Source organism: Lacerta agilis, chromosome 7 (assembly GCF_009819535.1).
Source record: "Lacerta agilis isolate rLacAgi1 chromosome 7, rLacAgi1.pri, whole genome shotgun sequence".
Taxonomy (NCBI): domain Eukaryota; kingdom Metazoa; phylum Chordata; class Lepidosauria; order Squamata; family Lacertidae; genus Lacerta; species Lacerta agilis.
This window is the reverse complement of record NC_046318.1, coordinates 77869135-77887892: the sequence shown is the minus strand read 5'-3', so window position 1 is coordinate 77887892 and position 18758 is coordinate 77869135. Positions and strand designations below refer to the sequence as shown.

Sequence of the window (18758 nt, the reverse complement as noted above, 5' to 3'; positions counted from 1 at the left end):
CATTTCACACTTCAGCATTTCTGTACTCCAGGCATTCAAAAAGTCTATGTGAATGCGACAAGAACTAAAGCTATGATGCCACACACCACTCATTCATTAATCTGAGACATAATCCCCTCAGCTGCAGGGGAGGCTTTGCTTCCAGTGTTGAGTTGGTGGTGAAGACCAATAGCCACAGGTAAGGAATAGAGCTGGACGCAAGTCTTTTCTCCTGCACTCCCCATTGCCACCACAAAGAACAGGAATATAAAGCCCCTCTTCAGGCCAACAACCCCATGCTCCTTATAGGTTCAAATGCTCCATGTGATCCTTCCCTCTCATTAATTAATTTGCATTAAACTTATGGAATACATACCCTGCCCTTCCACCCAAAGAAGCACAAGGCAGCAAACACATTAGCAATAAAACGTAATAAACCTTAAACATTTGAATATTTCACAACAATTAAGAACCTCAAAAACATTTTTATAAATTAAACACCTAAATATTTAAAAGACCTCCCACAATCAGTTGTTGTTGTTCAGTCGTTCAGTCGTGTCCGACTCTTCGTGACCCCATGGACCAGAGCACGCCAGGCACGCCTATCCTTCACCGCCTCTCGCAATTTGGCACAATCAGTTAGCACTGGTTTTAACATTGGTGACACAAACTGTTATTGGCTGCATCTTTAGTGAAATAATAATAATTTATTTGTAACCCGCTCACATCTGACTGGGTTGCCCCAGCCACTCTGGGTAGCTTCCAACATATATAAAAACATAAAACAGTACACCTTAAAAAGCTTCCCTATACAGGGCTGCCTTCAGATGTCTTCTAAAGGCTCATCTCCTTGACATCTGGTGGGGGGCATTCCACAGGGAGGGTGCCACTGCCAAGAATGTGATCAGCCTGGTTTCCTGTAGCTTCACGTCTCGCAGCGAGGGAGCCGCCAGAAGGCCCTCAGAACTGGACCACGGAGGTGGAGACGCTCCTTCAGGTATATAGGGCTGAGGCCCTTTAGGGCTTTTAACAGTCAGAACCAACACTTTGAACCATGCTCGGAAACATTGTTGTTGTTCAGTCGTGTCCGACTCTTCGTGATCCCATGGACCAGAGCACGCCAGGCACGCCTATCCTTCACTGCCTCCCGCAGTTTGGCCAAACTCATGCCAGTCGCTTCGAGAACACTATACAACCATCTCATCCTGTGTCGTCCCCTTCTCCTTGTGCCCTCCATCTTTCCCAACATCAGCGTCTTTTCCAGGGAGTCTTCTCTTCTCATGAGGTGGCCAAAGTATTGGAGCCTCAACTTCAGGATCTGCCCTTCCAGTGAGCACTCAGGGCTGATTTCTTTAGGGATGGATAGGTTTGATCTTCTTGCAGTCCATGGGACTCTCAAGAGTCTCCTCCAGCACCATAATTCAAAAGCATCAATTTTTTGGCGATCAGCCTTCTTTATGGTCCAGCTCTCACTTCCATAAATTACTACTGTCTTTAAAAAGGAAACATACTGAGAGCCAATGTAGGTCTTTCAGGACCGGTGTTATATGGTCCCAAGCAACCACTCCCAGTCACCAGTCTAGCTGCCACATTCTGGATTAGCTGTAGTTTCCAGGTCACCTTCAAAGGTAGTCCCCTCGCAGAGCCTCTTGTCACTATGGCCTATTGAGGAGGCACCCTCTCTCTATGCAATAGGTTAAAAAAAAGGTAAAGAGCAATAGACCCATGTGTAAATGCATATTACTGTCACCAGTCAGAGTAACCCCAAAACTTCATCACTGCACAAAAGTGCTATGTCAGACATTCTGGCATATCTAGGCAGACAATCCATGTAGAAAAAGCTCTATGAAGGAAATTTGAAGGGGAAAAAACAGAGCTAAGTTGTACAGGTGCACGAGCATGAAGGAGCACCTTTACTAGAGTCGTGGTTTTGGTGTTTACCGTCACCAGCCATGCATTTTTGCAGCCTACAGGGGAGGAAACAAGTACCTGTATTTACTTCTAGAGAGATCTGGAAACCAGGTCCATTCGTATTACTTTTCTATTACACTTTAGCCTGTAACATCTGCTAACTAATCTACCCTTACATAAAGCTCTTAATGGGACAGTCTCTTGCCCACGTTATTCCATTTCAAGACAGCTAGATTTATTCATAAATGAATGTGGACAGGTATTCAGGGACTCCCTATGAAGACAAGCTTAGATGACTCACAGGATTAAGATTAAAAGCTTGTTCACGGGAGAGAGAGAAAGACCTAGGATTTTTAGCACGCAGAGCTAAGCTTACCAAAGGAATCTGAAGTGTTTTCTATCTGCACATACTAGTTACTTTTCTGGAAAATGCCTGCATGGTCAAAGGCATGGGTAGGCAAACAAAGGCCCGGGGACCGGATCCGGCCCGATCGCCTTCTAAATCCGGCCCCACGGACAGTCCAGGAATCAGCACGTTTTTACATGAGTAGAATGTGTCCTTTTATTTAAAATGCATCTCTGGGTTATTTGTGGGGCCAGCCTGGTGTTTTTACATGAGTAGAATATGTGTTTTTATTTAAAATGCATCACTGGGTTATTTGTAGGGCACAGGAATTTGTTTTGTTTTTTTTCTTCAAAATATAGTCCAGCCCCCCACAAGGTCCGAGGGACAGTGGACCGGCCCCCTGCTGACAAAGTTTGCTAACCCCTGCTCAAAGGCATGATTCCATCCATAAAACAGGGACAGGACTCCACTTTATAGAAATGCTCTGAAGTACATGGATAGAAAGTTGAGGGGTTCTGATGTATCTACGAAGTTGTCCAGTGAATACAGTTGTCCAACAAAATGCTGCTGTGTATCCCCAACCCCCAAGAGGGGTGCTCCAGGCATCAAAGGTCTAGCAGCCTGTCAAAGGATGGAGTGGCCCACATTCCCTTTCCAAAGACCTTCCCTTGCTGGGCTAAAAAGGTGCAGAATTATTTCTGGTGCTCTATTTTTCAGGAGTTGCTTGTTGCTCTACAGCCCTGTTTTGTCTCTATTCCTGCCATACTCACCCCCCAAGTGCACCAATGAATGAATTCTAACCACCACCAGAATGTTCAAAAACATTGTTCAGGTACTACATTCTCCTATAGTGGCTTGCCCCAATGCTGAAGTTAAGAGTTCTCCTAATATTTAACTAATACCCCTTGAAACAGATCATTACTTCGGGAAGTGAAGTGAAGATTCTGACTTTACTCTTTTTTTTTAATGTACTTATGGGGTGGAATTCTCATCTGAAAAGCCTTCCAGCCAATGCTGGATAAACAAGTTGTCTCTGGGAAACATTCTGCGCCAAAAGCTTGATTCAGATAAATGTGACCCATCATAACCAACTGTGTGAAGCCTCCAGTTCCAACTGCCCTCCTCCCCAGCTTTTCCAAAAATGTTGCACAGTCTTTACTCTGAACTATTTACCGAATGAACAGGCTACCCACTTAAGCCTCCTTCCTAACTTCTGAAATAAAAATTATTTATTATTTATTATTATTATTACTATTATTAAAAAATGTGCATAGATTCCAGATCTGAGGATTGAATTTCAGGAAAACAACTTTTCTTCTCTGGCAACTTTCTCCTCAGCACAAGCTGCTCGAGAGTCAGCCTATGCCAGCTGATAAACTTCCAGTTCATTGTGGAAGAAATTCAGAAAAACACAGTTATGCAATTCCACAAACAAGTTCAAGGCCATGATGGATAACAATGATTTTAAAAAGCTTAATAATTTTGAAGATGCCACTTTTAAGTGTTAATGGTTTTAAAATCAAGTATGAAATGAATACAAAAGTGTTAGTTTTTTATACTCATTTTTCATGACTGCCACCACAATTCTTTAGTACAAATGAATTACATTCTATGCTCCTTTAAAGAAAAGTCACAGGCAGTAACCAAGTTGAAATATTCAAGTATGATACACAATTATTGTAGACCATGGTGAATATTTGACATATCAACAAGACAATATGGGCACTTTGCTTTGTAGGAAAAAAACTGACTTTCCTGCTTGAAAGTTCTGGACATATTTCAGGCACTTAAATTACAAATCTATGGCTGTATTTTAATTAGTTTTCAAGGGCCACTTGTCTAAGCAAATGTAACTAATACAAAAAAGGTACATGGGCTGAATGATCAGACACTATTTATTCTTTTCCTCAGAAATATAATATTTATTTAGCTCCAGCCAATATGTACTGATACAACTCTTGCTCAGGAAAACACTAAGTAGGCTTACTCAGGAGGAAGTTTGTGATTGGAAAAATCACCTTCCACCAGCAAATCAAAACCATGTTTCAAATCAGGCATGTCCAACAGGTAGCTCGTGATCCCCCCAAGCTCAACATTGCCCCCCCAAAAGCTCATGATTTTAGCCTTGCTTTCCTCCTCCCTAAAAAAAAGCCCAACAACTTTGACTTGAACCCCCAAAAAGGGGGTAGATCACTGCCAGTTTTTAACTCTGAGTAGATCGCAGTATCTTGGGAGTTGGCCACCCCTGTTTTAAATGAACAGACCCAGTGAACTTGGGACAGGACTGCAAAATATTTCAATTTACAGGCAACGACCAATTTAGGCACATCCGAATGGCGCCGAACCCAGAAGTAGCCCCAAAATGTCATAAAGCCGTAACAAAAAGGGGTACTGCGGGCTTATTTGCACTTATGAATAATGGTCAAAAGGCACCGTTCTATTCCTACGTAACCTCAGAAGCCTCATGGTTATCTGGGCTCCTCAGAAGAGCAGGGCACTTATGCCACAGATGAGCACACAAATAGCATGAAATGACTGCACAGGCATGTACTTGTTGCACACAATGAAAAAAGAACTAGTAACCTTCATTTGTGCTCAAAGATGCTTGTTCCTTCCCCTCTGTCCTTGTTGCCTGTAGTTTCTGTTTCCCTGGACAGAAGCTCTAATCGCACATCACCTGCTTGTCATCAGGTTTCCCAACCAGCTTTGCCTGACGTTTACCACCACTTGAATTTCTCCACACATCCAGTGGATAACGCCATTTCTTCTCCCAGCTTTATTACTCACAAAAAAATTATAAACTGCTTAATTTTTGTTTAAATCTCTAAAGCAGAGTGCAACAAACCATGTAATGAAAACCAAAAGCACGACCTAAAACCAACGAAACAGCCAAGTATTTGGCAAATATCTTCAGATGTCCTTCATGAACATATGATCGAATCACTCTTCACATATCTTCTGTAGCCATGTATGCAGAAAGCAAGCAGTGCGATTCTTCAAACCCCTTTGCCAAAATCACCCACTGTAAGTAAGCATGTATGCATAAAAACCCATCCTAGCTGCCTTGAATTACTCTTCTACCATTAGGAATAGAGTTAGAGCAGTTCAAAAGGCTTATTCAAAGTAACAGGACACGGTGTGCAGGTACCACAGAGCTGTTGCATGATTTATGTAGAGGGAAGTCTAAGTTACTATCAAGGATTAGGTGCACAGGATTAGAACAATGAAGCAGAGACTAATTTTAGTGAGAACCTGATTCTTAATACTTTAAACTGAATTAAATCAGCCATTTCAAACTGAACTTGCACCAAGTTCTTGGCAGTTAACTTTCCAGAATGCTAGGCAGGCATTCTTCTTCAGCACCGTGACAATACTTGCTTTTAACTAATCCCCTGATTTCTGCTACTTAAAAGCAACTGCATGCCAGATCTGAAGACTCCAGTGTTTGCACCTTTTGTGATTTCTATGCTAGTTAGCTGAATAAAATTAGGGTGGTTTTTCCCCTTTTTCTTTTGAAAGGGATTCTTTTTTTCTTCAAGGAAAAGCAAGGTATCCAACTTAAAAGTGTATTATTCTCTTCTCATTATCTCCTGCTGGACCCCTACTGTTCTACAAAAAGTTAACAGCAGCAGGTTTCAAGTGTTTAACAATGCCTCAGAAAATCTTTTGCATACATGCATGAATTTCTGTTCAATCCAGGTTTTAAACAAAGGACCAGTTAAACTATAGTTTAAAACAAATCACGGATTAATGTGAACATGTAATGTACTGGTATACATGGCTCAAAGGTTCCTGCTGTGCTCCTCGCCAGGTACTGCCAACAATGTGTAACAAGGTAGAATCTGGTTTGCTTTATCGTCCAAACCTAGACTTGTTTACTTAAAGGTGGAGAATCTGTGGATCTCCTGTAATGCTTGACCTTCAGCCACACTGGTGGGGGCCAATGGAAACTGCAGTCCAACACCACCTGGAGAGGCACCAATTCCCTGCTCTTAATAAACCATGAGAAGTAAACATTTTCTTGGTGCTGAAAACTGTTTCAAACTATTGTTTAATGTGATGCGTGGAACAAAGACCATCGTTCACACCTCCTGGAGGTGAACATGGAACACAACTACACTAAAGTTAGGTGGTGTTGGGTTTTCTTGAGTGCCACTGATTTCAATGGGAGCAGTTTAATGAAATGTATAATTCAAGAAGAAATCAATAGGACCCAGATGCCCAATTGTGGCTGAAATAGGCTCACTTTATACCCTAGCAGGGAAAGTTTCAGATCCGTTAAGCATCAAAAAGTAGTTTCTCTGAAGAGACAGGGATGCTGGAATCCCAGATCTTGTGCATGCACTTTAAACTATGTAACTCTGTGAATCTTTTAATTCTGTTTTGTCTCCCTGCAGTTGAGAAGCCAGTGAATTATCAGAAGTGACCTTCTAAATACACCACAGAAGAGACAGGGTTTTCTAGTATACTCTATGGCAGATGAGGCTTCTAAAAGCCAGTCCTGGATATGCATAGACATTTGTGATGCCCCAGAGACTACTCTAGCAAATACAGTGTTACCTCGGGTTACAAACACTTCCGAGTTACAAACTCTGCTAACCTGCAAGCAGTACCTCGAGTTGAGAACTTTGCCCCAGGATGAGAACGAAAATCGTGCGGTGGCAGCAGAAGGCCCCATTACCTAAAGTGGTACCTCAGGTTAAGAACGGACCTCCAGAACGAATTAAGTTCGTAACCCGAGGTACCACTGTATTGCTTGTTGACATAATACGTGCATGCAACCATTAAGATTGTACAGAGTTCATGGGGGGGGGGGGCAATCTAGTTTATTCACAACACACCAGAACAACTAATTCAATATTCCTCATCAGATAAACTGCCCAATTTTCCTTTTAACCCCTCAAACCAATGCATTCCGAAGCTGGCTACTGAAATGAATCAATATTTCATCCAACCTGCTGCTCTTTGAATTCTACGTAATAAATCATTAAACATGTTATTTACTGTTAAAAGATACAAAGCTCACCTTGGCAGACACATGGAAGACTACACAAAGTAATAATAATACGTAACAATTGCATAAAGCAGGCTGCCTCGCACCAGGTCTTACACAGTTCAGTTCTGCCTCCTCCCAAATGGCAGGGTCTCAGGCAGAAGTTTTTCCTATCAGCTGATCCTTTTAGAAGATGTCAAGGACTGGCGCTGGGATTGCCCACATGCCAATGAACGGTGCTTGAGCACGGGTTGGCCAATTAAGGCCCGCGGGCTGGATCAGGCCCAATTGCCTTCTACATCTGGCCCGCAGACGGTCCAGGAATCACCACATGGATTGCCAACACGCATGCGTTCTTTCCCTCTCCCTCACACGGCAGCACTTTTCTTCTCAGAGACGGAGCAATCTTGTCCCACGATGGGCACCGTCAGCAGCGGGAGTTGCCTCGCCCACCTGCCCACCTCAGCAGGGCAGCGTTGTGAAGGGGGCGTGTGACGCCAGCTGCTGCTACGTTTTCCTCCTGCCTTTCCTTCTCAGCGCCTCTTCGTCACCGCCTGCTTCTCTCCCTCCTTCATTCCTCCCATGGCGTTCAGATGGGTTGTTGTGGGTTTTCTGCATCTCCTTGTCATCTCACTCCAGGGAAGCTCTGAAGCTGAGTCAGTGATAGGCTGAATGAGGGTTTAACCTACTGAAATTCTATCAAAACAAGGCAAAAGGTGCTCTTCGTCATTTCACCTACTGGTGCAGGTATAGGATGTCAGTCTGTTCCAGAAAGGGTTGCACACAACCCTTGAAAGATCAGTGTTGTAGCTAGAGAAATTCTGAGCCCAGTCTTGTCATCAGATGGCCAGGTGTCACATCTGGCCAGGAGAACTTATGCCCAGTCTTGGCTGCTGTGCCAGTTGCACCTGCTCCTGGCTCTGGCTTGTATCGCATGCAGTGTTAAGTAACCAGCGCAATGATTTACACTTCCCCAAACCCTTAAAATCTATCCTGGGGTTTAACTGTGGCAGTGTGGCCCCAAAAAGCTAAGCCATCTCCGTCTTCACGTGCCACCAGTGTTTTTGAATGCATTTTGGTCTGAAACAAGCCTTGAGCCTGTTACTACATAAGCTAATTTAGTCTACTGTTAGTTCTGGCTCTTTGTTTTATTGGTACTATTTTGGTCCTGCTTCTTTGAAGGAGGAGGAGGAGGAGGAGGAGGAGGAGGAGTTTGGATTTGATATCCTGCTTTATCACTAGCCTAGGGAGTCTCAAAGAGGCTCACAATCTCCTTTCCCTTCCTCGCCCCACAACAAACACTCTGTGAGGTGAGTGGGGCTGAGAGACTTCAGAGAAGTGTGACTAGCCCAAGGTCACCCAGCAGCTACATGTGGAGGAGTGGAGACACGAACCCGGTTCACCATATTACGAGTCTACTGCTCTTAACCACGCTGGTCCTGTTAACTTGTTTTTAATGGGTGTGATTGTTATCTTTTGTTGTTGTTGCCTGCCTGTTTACTTTGCAAACAGTTTTGAGTTACTTCTGTTTAATGTAAAAATTGGATATAATATCTAGGATAAATAAAATGCACGTCTAGTTGCAACTGCCACTTGGGTATACTGGTAAAAACCTGGAGCTGCAAAGCTGATTGCCACTCCAAGACTGAGATACTTCAGTGGAGTGAAAGCCTCAACAAAACACAATACATGTACAACAATTATTCCAACAGCTTGTAAATGTAAACAAGCATTTTATGTTACTGCTATGCTGTTCTTAGGAAGAGCTCATCCTCTTCTGTGCAAAAAGAAGAAAAAACATGCCACGCAAGGAGTTGCTTGTCATTTCTTTTCACCCAGTAGCTGCTTCACACTCTTAAATTTGAAACATGTACACTGGGTCAGCTCGCAGCCAGGCAGTTATAAAGGTTACATAAGCCTGCCTTTTAATTGAGACAGTACATTTGTGGCTACAGTGCTTTGCTCAGGACATACTAGGTGGAAATCTTCAGCGATTCATCACTGCAAAACTGCTCTTGCAGAATCCTAGACAGATGCACAAACAGAGCTCTCCACACTCTGCATGCCTCAACGAGGGCATTAGAAGTGCCATTCTGATATTATTAATAGAGATGCAAGTGCATGTGGCTCTGGCTCAGCTGCTTGGATGTGGAAATTCTGTCCAACACTTTTTAAAGACCTTTTCAGATTTGCATTAATCCCCCAAAAGATAAAGGTAACCAGTTATTGCCAGCTCTAAATCTTTCTTTCCCATTCTTAATTTCCTATTGCTCCTACAACTGAATCAACATACTTTTTAGGTTCTATTGGCATGTCTTACAGTCAATGTGCAAACTGAGTTGCAGAAGCCTGCATTCAAAAAACACGTACTCTTCATTCCATTTTGGTTCACTGTTGGCAAAAATAGTCAGAGGTTAACCTAGTATCACAAGCAACTTGATAAACTTGATTTGCTAAGTTATCTTCCTAGTCCACCATTTGCTTTAAAAAAGCAGTGTCACAAATTAAAGTGTGTGTTGTGCAGGGTCCTTGCTTCTATCCACCCTGAAGCTACATGCAGTGAACTTTACTGGGTAACCTCAAATTCTAAGGTGCGTAGAGACAGGTTAACAGTGTTAAAAATCACATTTTTTTTCCACCCAATGTTGCTTTAAGGTTAGATTCCAGCAGAACCAAAACGGCAGTTTTTACTGGTGCCCAAGTCATACTGAAGCAGTAGTAATGTACAGTACTAACCTACCACTCAGGTTACCTGTTGTGACAGGATACCTGCTGCAAGTTACTCACTCTTGCAAAGGTAATTTCAAAAGATGCAGATTTAATTTCCTGAGCAGCTACACCTGAATTAGTTTGTCGGGGGGGGGGGGGAGATACACAGTTACTTCCTTTTTACGGTGCTATATTCAACTATATTCAACAGTGTTCTCAAAGCTACTAACATGAGTTTGGCCAAACTGTGAGAGGCAGTGAAGGATAGGCGTGCCTGGTGTGCTCTGGTCCATGGGGTCATGAAGAGTCGGACACGATCTGATGACTGAACAACAACAATTCAACTCTCCAACTGTTCAATTTAAATAGCAAATGTTATCAATGAAGAGTAAGGGTTCTAGCACTGTGCAGAAGGGAATGATATGACGTCTTGTGTGACGCAAATACACTGCTTTGTGCGGTTTTAATAGCCTGCATCAGAATGAACTATCCCATAACTGAGCAGATTTTGGCATCAGTCTAACACAGAAGCCCTACTAGACCATGCAAAGGTTTATTGTTTATTAATTAAATGTATATCCTGCCCTTCACAGGGACACAGGAAACTACCTTATACCAGGTCAGACCATCGGACCATCTAACCTCAGTATTATCTACCTGATTGACCAACTGTTTCTTCAGACTCCAGGATCTCAGACGGAAGTCTTTCCCAGCCCTACCAGGAGACGCTGGGGATTAAACCTGAGACCTTCTGTACGTGAAGCAGATGCTCTACCAGCGAGCTACAGCCGTTCCCTCCATCCCCAAGGAGCACAGGGGAGCAATCACAAAAGAAGTCAAAACAATGCCAATTGAAAATGAAGTGTAGCCTAGTATCCAACTCAGTTTACTTGGAATAGGTGCTCTGAAAATTAATGGCTTAAGTTCATCAGTGGGCCTACTTGGAGTAAGACAAGCACAGGATACAACCCACAATATGTAATCAGCTCCCATTTCCACAACACCAGCTAGCTAAACGCTTCAGGAAAGCCCACAAGTAGGGCACAATGGCAAAAACGACATTGGCAACTGTTGCTCCCCAGCAATGAGTATCAGTGGCTTGCCACCTCTGAAGAGGCTATCACACCAGCTGCTAGACCTATTTCCCAAGTTTTTGCAAACTATGTCCAGGTATTAGCCACACATCATTACGGACCTTAAATAACTGGTCTGTCTGTCCAAGCATGTCCCAGACAGATCACACGCAATGAAGCAGCACCTCTCTTCTGACAGTTCCTACTGAGAGGCGTCAGAAAAATATGCAAATCCCAAGTTGTGTGAGCCATCAGAACATATTGCCATTGTCCCATCATTTGACTTCAGAGATGCTAACCTGTCCTACAGGTTGCAACCATCCTAAAGATGCTAGCAAGCAATCCCCCATTGGACTCAAGGGGCCGCAAGGTTTGTCTGGAATGCTCAACAGCCCCTTTTTCAGCCTTATTACACATAATTTTATTATTTATACCCCGCCCTTCCAACTGTTATAAAGCACCCTTTTAGGAACATAGAAGAAACTGCTTATACCAAGTCAGATCCGTGGGGCCATCTAACTCAGTATCTACACTCTTGAAGACCAGAGTCTCTATCTATAGATGTATGGGATTGAAACTTGGGACCTTCTGCCTGCACAACAATGTTCTACCACTGAGCTACAGCCCTTTCCCTATTTTTAGAGCCTTGTCTTAAAACTAGGAAGCTCAGAAACAAGAACCACTTGCCGGATTTGCTGGATTAGTTTTAATATGAGAACGATGTCAATAGGAAAGCATCACTTCAAACTTTGGCAGGTGCAGGCAACCCTATTGTTATTGCAAGTCCCATCTGCTATTCTCAGCTTCCTAGCTAATGAAGGCCACTTTGCTGGTGATCAAGACATCCATCATGCTTCTCCCATGCACACACAGCCCAACAGCAACATGAAAACAGCAAGGTCAGGAAGAAATCATCCAACTGAAATTGCTATTTTTTTAAGTGGGGGGGGGTTGGGAGAGAACCAAGACTTTAGTAAACGGAAGCACTTCCATGTCCACCACCCCAAAAAAAACCACCTTTCTAATGTCAATAAAACCCCTTTCTTGGTATATATACAAGATGCCTCAAAAGAGCAAATGTCAAAAGAGATACTTAGTTGTGCAGTTCAAGTACGTCGGTAATATGTGATATTTAGGAATAGGAATAGGAATAATTTATTATTGGCCAAGTACATTTTCCAACATACTTGGAATTTGTTTCGGCTACATTGCAATGTAAACATAAAGACACTGTGAAGATGCCCTCTTCACCAAAATGAAAAAAGCTACTGACCACAAGATGTCAGATTACCTTTTAATGTAAAGGTGACACCGACTATAGAAAAATATACCAATCTCACAGCTGCATCGTTTGCCAAAGCACCTCATATTCCGAGATGCTATGGAAAAATAGGGTTGGGGTGTTTGGTTCCACTCCAAAGAAATTGGACAATCCAGAGAGGGGAAAATACCCAAGGCAGCAGGAACATCCCTCTGGGACCAGGTCCACTGAGGGAGAGACACACTTGAGGGTCACAGGCACACAGTGGCTTCCCTCCCCCCAGGAAATTAGCCAGTACCAAGGGGGGGGGCAAGCTCTGGAGTATGCTACTTGATTTCCAGCATGACAAATTCTCCTAAGCAGATGTGAGATCAAAGGCAGGAAATATGAAAGCACCTGCCCATGCTAGCAAAGAGGGAAGGTGTGTGGATCACTGGTATCTCAGCCTATTCAAGTGAGTGAACAACTCGCACAGGCCCTAGTTTTTTTTTGGGGGGGGCAAGGTATCATCACCCTGCTGCAGGCTTATTGTGTTTCCGTGCACACCAGTTTCTAGAACACAACTCTAATGACCACTCCCAAACTTCATGGCACTGTACTCCCTCTTACCAATTAACCACAAGAGCTTTGGGTGAAGAAAAAAGGTTATGGTTATGTTTGCTCCCCACAAAATCCTATTGCATCACATGTTCATTCAACTCCCCAGAGAGCACAACCCCATTTTCTCTAGTGTGGATGGGGGAAACCAGATTTTTACCCACTGCTACCCCCACCTAAAGGACTTTCTGGAACATAAGCTTGCTTGCCCTGCCCCTTGAGAGACCCCTACAAATCTTTTGTTCCCATAGTGCGCTCGCTCGTTCATCCTCACTTCCAAAATCCATTCCCTGCCCAACACCCTGTAAATACATGTCGAGCCCAGAAACACAAAATTTCAGCAATAAACATCCATTTTTTTTACCAAGGGCTGCTTCCCCGAAGATCACCCTCATGTAGCACATTTCTAAAATGCTTGTTAAGAACAGTTGTCTGATAAGATCCATCTGGTCAAGCCTGTAAATGAAGTTTCCACAGAGGGAACTTTTGTCTGAGAACTCCCAGACGCTTCAGGAACCTACAGCTCCATTACTTCTGCTAAAGGGCACTTGTCAACAGGAGGGTGTGCTGCTGTCCCTTAAGGACCCTCACGACATGGCCCCCATTTCCCACAGGTACTTTTTAAGAAGCCCTCCAATCCCAGGCAATACGGACTCCTTGCACCTGAATGAGGCTGCCTATCACTCAAAACCCAAACACACCATCTCCGCTTTTGTTTCACACTGGGAGAGCAGTCACCCAAGCAGCTTTTCTCTTTACAAAATCCCAAGCCATTCTAGCATGCTTCCTGCGTCCATTTCAAAATATAACAAAGCCAGCCTTGCCAAATCACCCAGAAGGCTCAGATGGAAGCCCAGCACCACTTTCACAGGTGCCTACAGGAAGCTTACAAGGAAGGCTACACTCCCTTGTTGCCATCAGCAGCTGGTGTTTGAAGGCATGCCGCCACTGGATGCAAAGGACTAACAGCCAATATCCTACTTTGCTTAACTCTACAAGCAGGAAGAGCCCAGCTGAAAGCGACAACCAGGTGCAAGACCCTGATTCCAAATCTCAATTTTAGTTGTTACTCATTGGGTGCATAGCCATAGTTGCAACCATTCTTTCTCTCTCTCTCTTTGCAATATGTAGGGATAAGCAGCACAGAGCTACCTTGCAGGAGATGCTGCTAGGATTACCGAGAGGACACCCAACAAAAAGCACTTTTGAGCACCCCGGGTGCCACGTTAACGCTAGAGAAATGCAAGCTTACACACACACTCCGAAAGATGCAATTGCCTTTGCAGCTCATGAACTACTCATCCAATGCAGACTTACCCAGAAGCCCCTACCTAGTTCACGCTTCGGAGTTGCTTCCCAAAGTCTGCGGGCAGCCAGTTTAAAGGGATCTCCTGCACTTGCAAGGAACGACACCGCAAACACAAAACCAGCACCTTTCCAGGGTGGGCAGCCGTTACCCTGGCACCGCCCCCTATCTTTCTTACCAAGTGCCTATTGTCTACCTTCCCATTATTCACGCACAGTAATGCAACACAACAAAAACAAAAGGTTTAGGGTGGTGCAATCCTACTTCCGTACGACTCATTTAATTCCGAGAGGACGTTGCACCCGACTTGCATTGCTCCGTCCAGAAAATAAGCTTGCATTTTGTTTTTTTCCCGCACCCCCAAAATCAAGGCACCCCAACCCCCGTTTTGCTTTGCAACGCCCCATTACCCTCCTCAATGCAAGTTGCAGGCTTTCTATGTCCGCACCTTGGTTAACCAGTCTCAGCGCGTGGGGTGAAGACGGATCCAGGAGTCCTTCTCCGCCATCAGCTCCGGCAGGTACTTCTCCTCCATGGCCCGCCCCGCCTGCCCGAGGGAAGGTGGGGGACCCGGGCTCGCCTAACACGCCAGGCAGAAGAAAACAAAAAGAGGAGAGGGAGGAAAAGCGGGAAGGAGGCAGAGGGAAAAAAAAGAGAGAAAAACACGCGCGCACGAACGTCGGTGCAGCGGCAGCCGCGCAGCAAATAAATCCTCGCTTGCAATGCAGCCTCGGCACGGAGAAAAACGGAAACAAAAAATATTAAGGAGCAAGGTAAGGGGAAAGCAGCAAAAATACGAAAAAAAGGGGAGGAAACGAGGAGGAAGCGACACTTGTTACGCCCTCCAAGCCAGGCGCATCCAGGAAAAGCCACGCGCGCCTCTGCTTTCCCCACCAAATCCTGCTTATCCAAACCAGCAGCGCAGCAGCGCCGCTTCCTTTTCCAGACGCAGCCGCCCGCACCGGCTACGAGCCGCGGACTGAGCCTTCGAACGCCGGCGCAGTCCTCTTTAAATAGCCCCCTGCACGCCACGCCCCCGGCTGTCAGGAAGCCACGCCCCCCTGCCTCTCCCTCTCAGGCAACTCGGAACCAGGAGGAGGAGGAGCGGCTCGAGCCCGCCCGCCCACCTTTGTTTCCTACTGGGTAGGATTCGCGCTTGTCTACGAAAGAAAGCGTAACTCGCTCTCCGATTGGTTGATTTTCCCCCTCACCCCAACCCCCTGCGTTCGGTTTGGAGGACAACGGGGCGTCTCCCCCCCGCTCCTCGCTGGTGTTTGAGACTCGCGCGCCAAAGTCAACGGCAAAAGGGCGGGAAGGGAGCTTGGGTGCGAGCGTTTCCCGCTGCGGGGATTGGGCGGAGAGAAGCGAGGGGCGGGCATAGCGCGCGTGGCTGCTGTCATGCATTGAAGCGGCGCGCTCGTGCCAATTGACATTGGGTGGAGCCGTTCAAATCCGCTTCAGGGCGCATTAAACGCCTTGCTCGCTCGCTCCCTCATTTATTTAGTTCACAGAATTTATACGCCGCTTCATTATTGTTTTTTAAAGCAACCTCGAAGCGGTTTACAGAAAAATAAAACAGTAAAACTGAGGGGAAAGTCTGAGTCTCTTTTAAAACAAAAAACGCTAAAGCAGGTTAAAATCACCTCAGCTTTCTAAGGTTGTCTAAACAGGAATGTTTTCAGAGTGCTTCCCTTCCTTATTATGGAAAAGCATCCCTGAAGCAAAGATACAAAATAAAGGTCATCAAGACTATAATAAAATGCACTACATTATTGCATATTCTGTTTTTATACTTATATGCTGCTTTTTCCAACATCCCGAGCCGAGCTCAAAGCACCTCAGGACAATAAACACCTTCCAAATACTACACCACACACACACCACACACATATATATAATATATATATATATATATATATATATATATATATATATATACACACACACAAATATATCACAATAATGAAGCCATAAGTGCAATAAATGGAAACAGTATAAATCACACTAGTTAGTGACATGCAATGCCATATAAAGTAAAACCCAAGAAGAATTATTAAATCTAAACCAAAAGAATGAATGCAAGCCAATTTAAGTAACAAAACCAAAGTCTTTGCTAGGCACCTGTTGTTTTTAATCAGCTACGCATATGAAAAGGGTTAAAATTGCATATACCTCATGATAAAGCCAAATAAGTGCCCTGCCTCAAATTTATTTAGATTAAAAAAAAAAAAAAAAGCTTTAGAGCAGTAACACACACACAAAAACCAGTCAGGCTTGGAAGAAGAAGAAATGATACAAAGGAAGATGGATTGGAAGAGAAGAGGGGAAAAGGAAACTTAGTTCTAGAAGCCAGCTGACCTGGAAACATAAAGGAGACCAAAAAAAATTCTGTCTCTCAGTTGCATCATCCCTTCTCCATATGACTATGATAATATGTTATAAAAAATTGTTGTTTATATGCTGCCACCTGGCTGGGTTGCTTCAGGCACTCCTGGTGGCTCCCAACCAAAAAAAATAGTAAAAACACAATACAGCATCACACACTAAAAACTTCCCTGGACAGGGTTTGCCTTCCGATGTCTTTTTAAAATCACAATATCCCCTTGATATCTGAAGGGGGGGCTCTCCACAGAGTGGGTGCCACTACCGAGAAGGCCCTGTAACCTCACTTCTCACAGTGAGGGAACCAGCAGAAGACCCTTGGAGGTGGAACTCAGTGATAGGGGTGGACATACTCCTATATAAAGCCAAAGTCTTTAAGGGCTTTGAAGGTCTCTATAGAGCATGGATTAAGAGATCTGATGCCATTCACAGCCCATTCTTTATTATATTTTCCACATGTAGCCGTAGTAGAGGAGGAGTAAAGGAGGAGGACAATCATTTTGGGTCTACATTAGTAAATTCAATGGAAGTTACAGGTGTAAAATATGTAGGAAGAGAAAGTTCCAAGAGGAATCATGAAATCATAGAGTTGGAAGGCATCCCAAGACTCATCTAGTCCAACCGCCTGCAATGCAGGAATCTCAGCTAAAGCACCCAACCTCTGCTTAAAAGGAGTCCACAACCTCCCAAGGGACACCGTTCCACAGTCAAGCAGCTCTTACTGTCAGAAATTTCTCCTGGTGTTTAGTCAGAATCTCCATTCTTGCAATTTGAAGATGTTGGTTCAGGTCCCTACCCTACACAGCAGGAGAAACAAGCTTGCTCGTTCTTCCATGTGACAGCTCTTCAGATATCACACGCAACGCTAAGCCATAGTTTAATAAACCAAGGTTTAATGTTATGTGTGAACCAGGTCATTGGCCACTTCAGAGGCAACTTGAATAGGAAAATGGTGTCAAAGGAAAAAGCCCAGGCTTCTTCTGTTCTCTCCCTCGTTTCTCACTTCTGATCTTGATCAACTCTCCAAAAGCAGAATATATATTTTTCTTTTTTAAGGGACAGACCATCAGAACACATCTGTTAATTAAGTGATCCTAAAGAGTAGTTTGTCCTGCTTATATGCAGCAAAAGTACGCCACTGGAAATAATATAACCTAAGACAGTCTTTTTCAACCACTGTCCGCGGCACACTAGTGTGCCGCGAGATGTTGCCTGGTGTGCCGTGGGGAAAATTGTTATTTGATTCCTATTCAAGAGAATTACTTTATATATAGTCAATATAGGCACAGATGTTAAAATTTTTAACATTTTCTAATGGTGGTGTGCCTCGTGATTTTTTTTCATGAAACAAGTGTGCCTTGCCCAAAAAAGGTTGAAAAACACTGACTTAAGATAACCTTACCCCATACAGGCCACAGTGGGTTCATTTGGGGAAAGGAGAGATACAATTGCAATTAAGAAACAAGATGCTGCTGTTATCAGGTACTTAAGTTTACAATGAGATTGAACTCTCTGAGGTGGCCAAAATGGAATCTGCACCCCATTGCTTCCACCAAACCCATCCGGTACTTGATAGATTATGGCACTATTTTTACTTAAGACCTTGGATAACTTTCTCCTTGGCCTTTGTGAGTTCTATCAATGAATCACTGTTTCCTGTGCTCCAAAGAGAGAAAGAAAACTAAAAACAAACGTCTTTGTAACATTTCTGGAACAGCAATGCAAGTTGTAAACAACGTTAAATAAAGTGGTCAGTAAGAGCAGATACAAGCACTATAAGTTTTACCTGATTTGCAAAAATTAACAATTTGTGTGACATATCTACACACTATGGAACAGCATTAATGCTGGAGAAAAATACCGGTACTCAAGGAAAAGGCACTGGAAACTTCCACGAGCGCAATGTGCTGGGTGTTCAGAAGTCACTTTGCTCCCTGTATGTATATATTTAAATTATTGTTACCATGCTCGTGCATGTTAAAATACTTGGGTGAATGGTTATAAACCAAAAACAGAGCCACTGCATTGTATATATGTGCTCTGGGTGATCTACGAACAGAGCAAGAAAAAAATGTATTGCTTATGATAATTCTGACTTTCAAGTACGTTTGCAAAGTAAACACAGCTATTGTACTTGATGATGAGAAAGAAAATACTTGTTCATGAGGTAAAATGCAAGTACGCTTCTAGGAGGAAAAAAG

At 43.8% G+C, this 18758-nt stretch overlaps 1 protein-coding gene across 1 annotated transcript in view; it reads right to left on the bottom strand.

Moving 5' to 3' along the window:
* KHDRBS3 (KH RNA binding domain containing, signal transduction associated 3) overlaps nucleotides 1-15167 on the bottom strand; it is a 107310-nt gene extending 92143 nt beyond the window's left edge. Inside the window, 2 exon segments of the mRNA XM_033155892.1 lie at nucleotides 14624-14668; nucleotides 14671-15167. Coding sequence (XP_033011783.1) covers nucleotides 14624-14668; nucleotides 14671-14710 — 85 coding nt within the window. The 5' untranslated portion in view covers nucleotides 14711-15167.
* Nucleotides 15168-18758: the final 3591 nt, after the last annotated feature.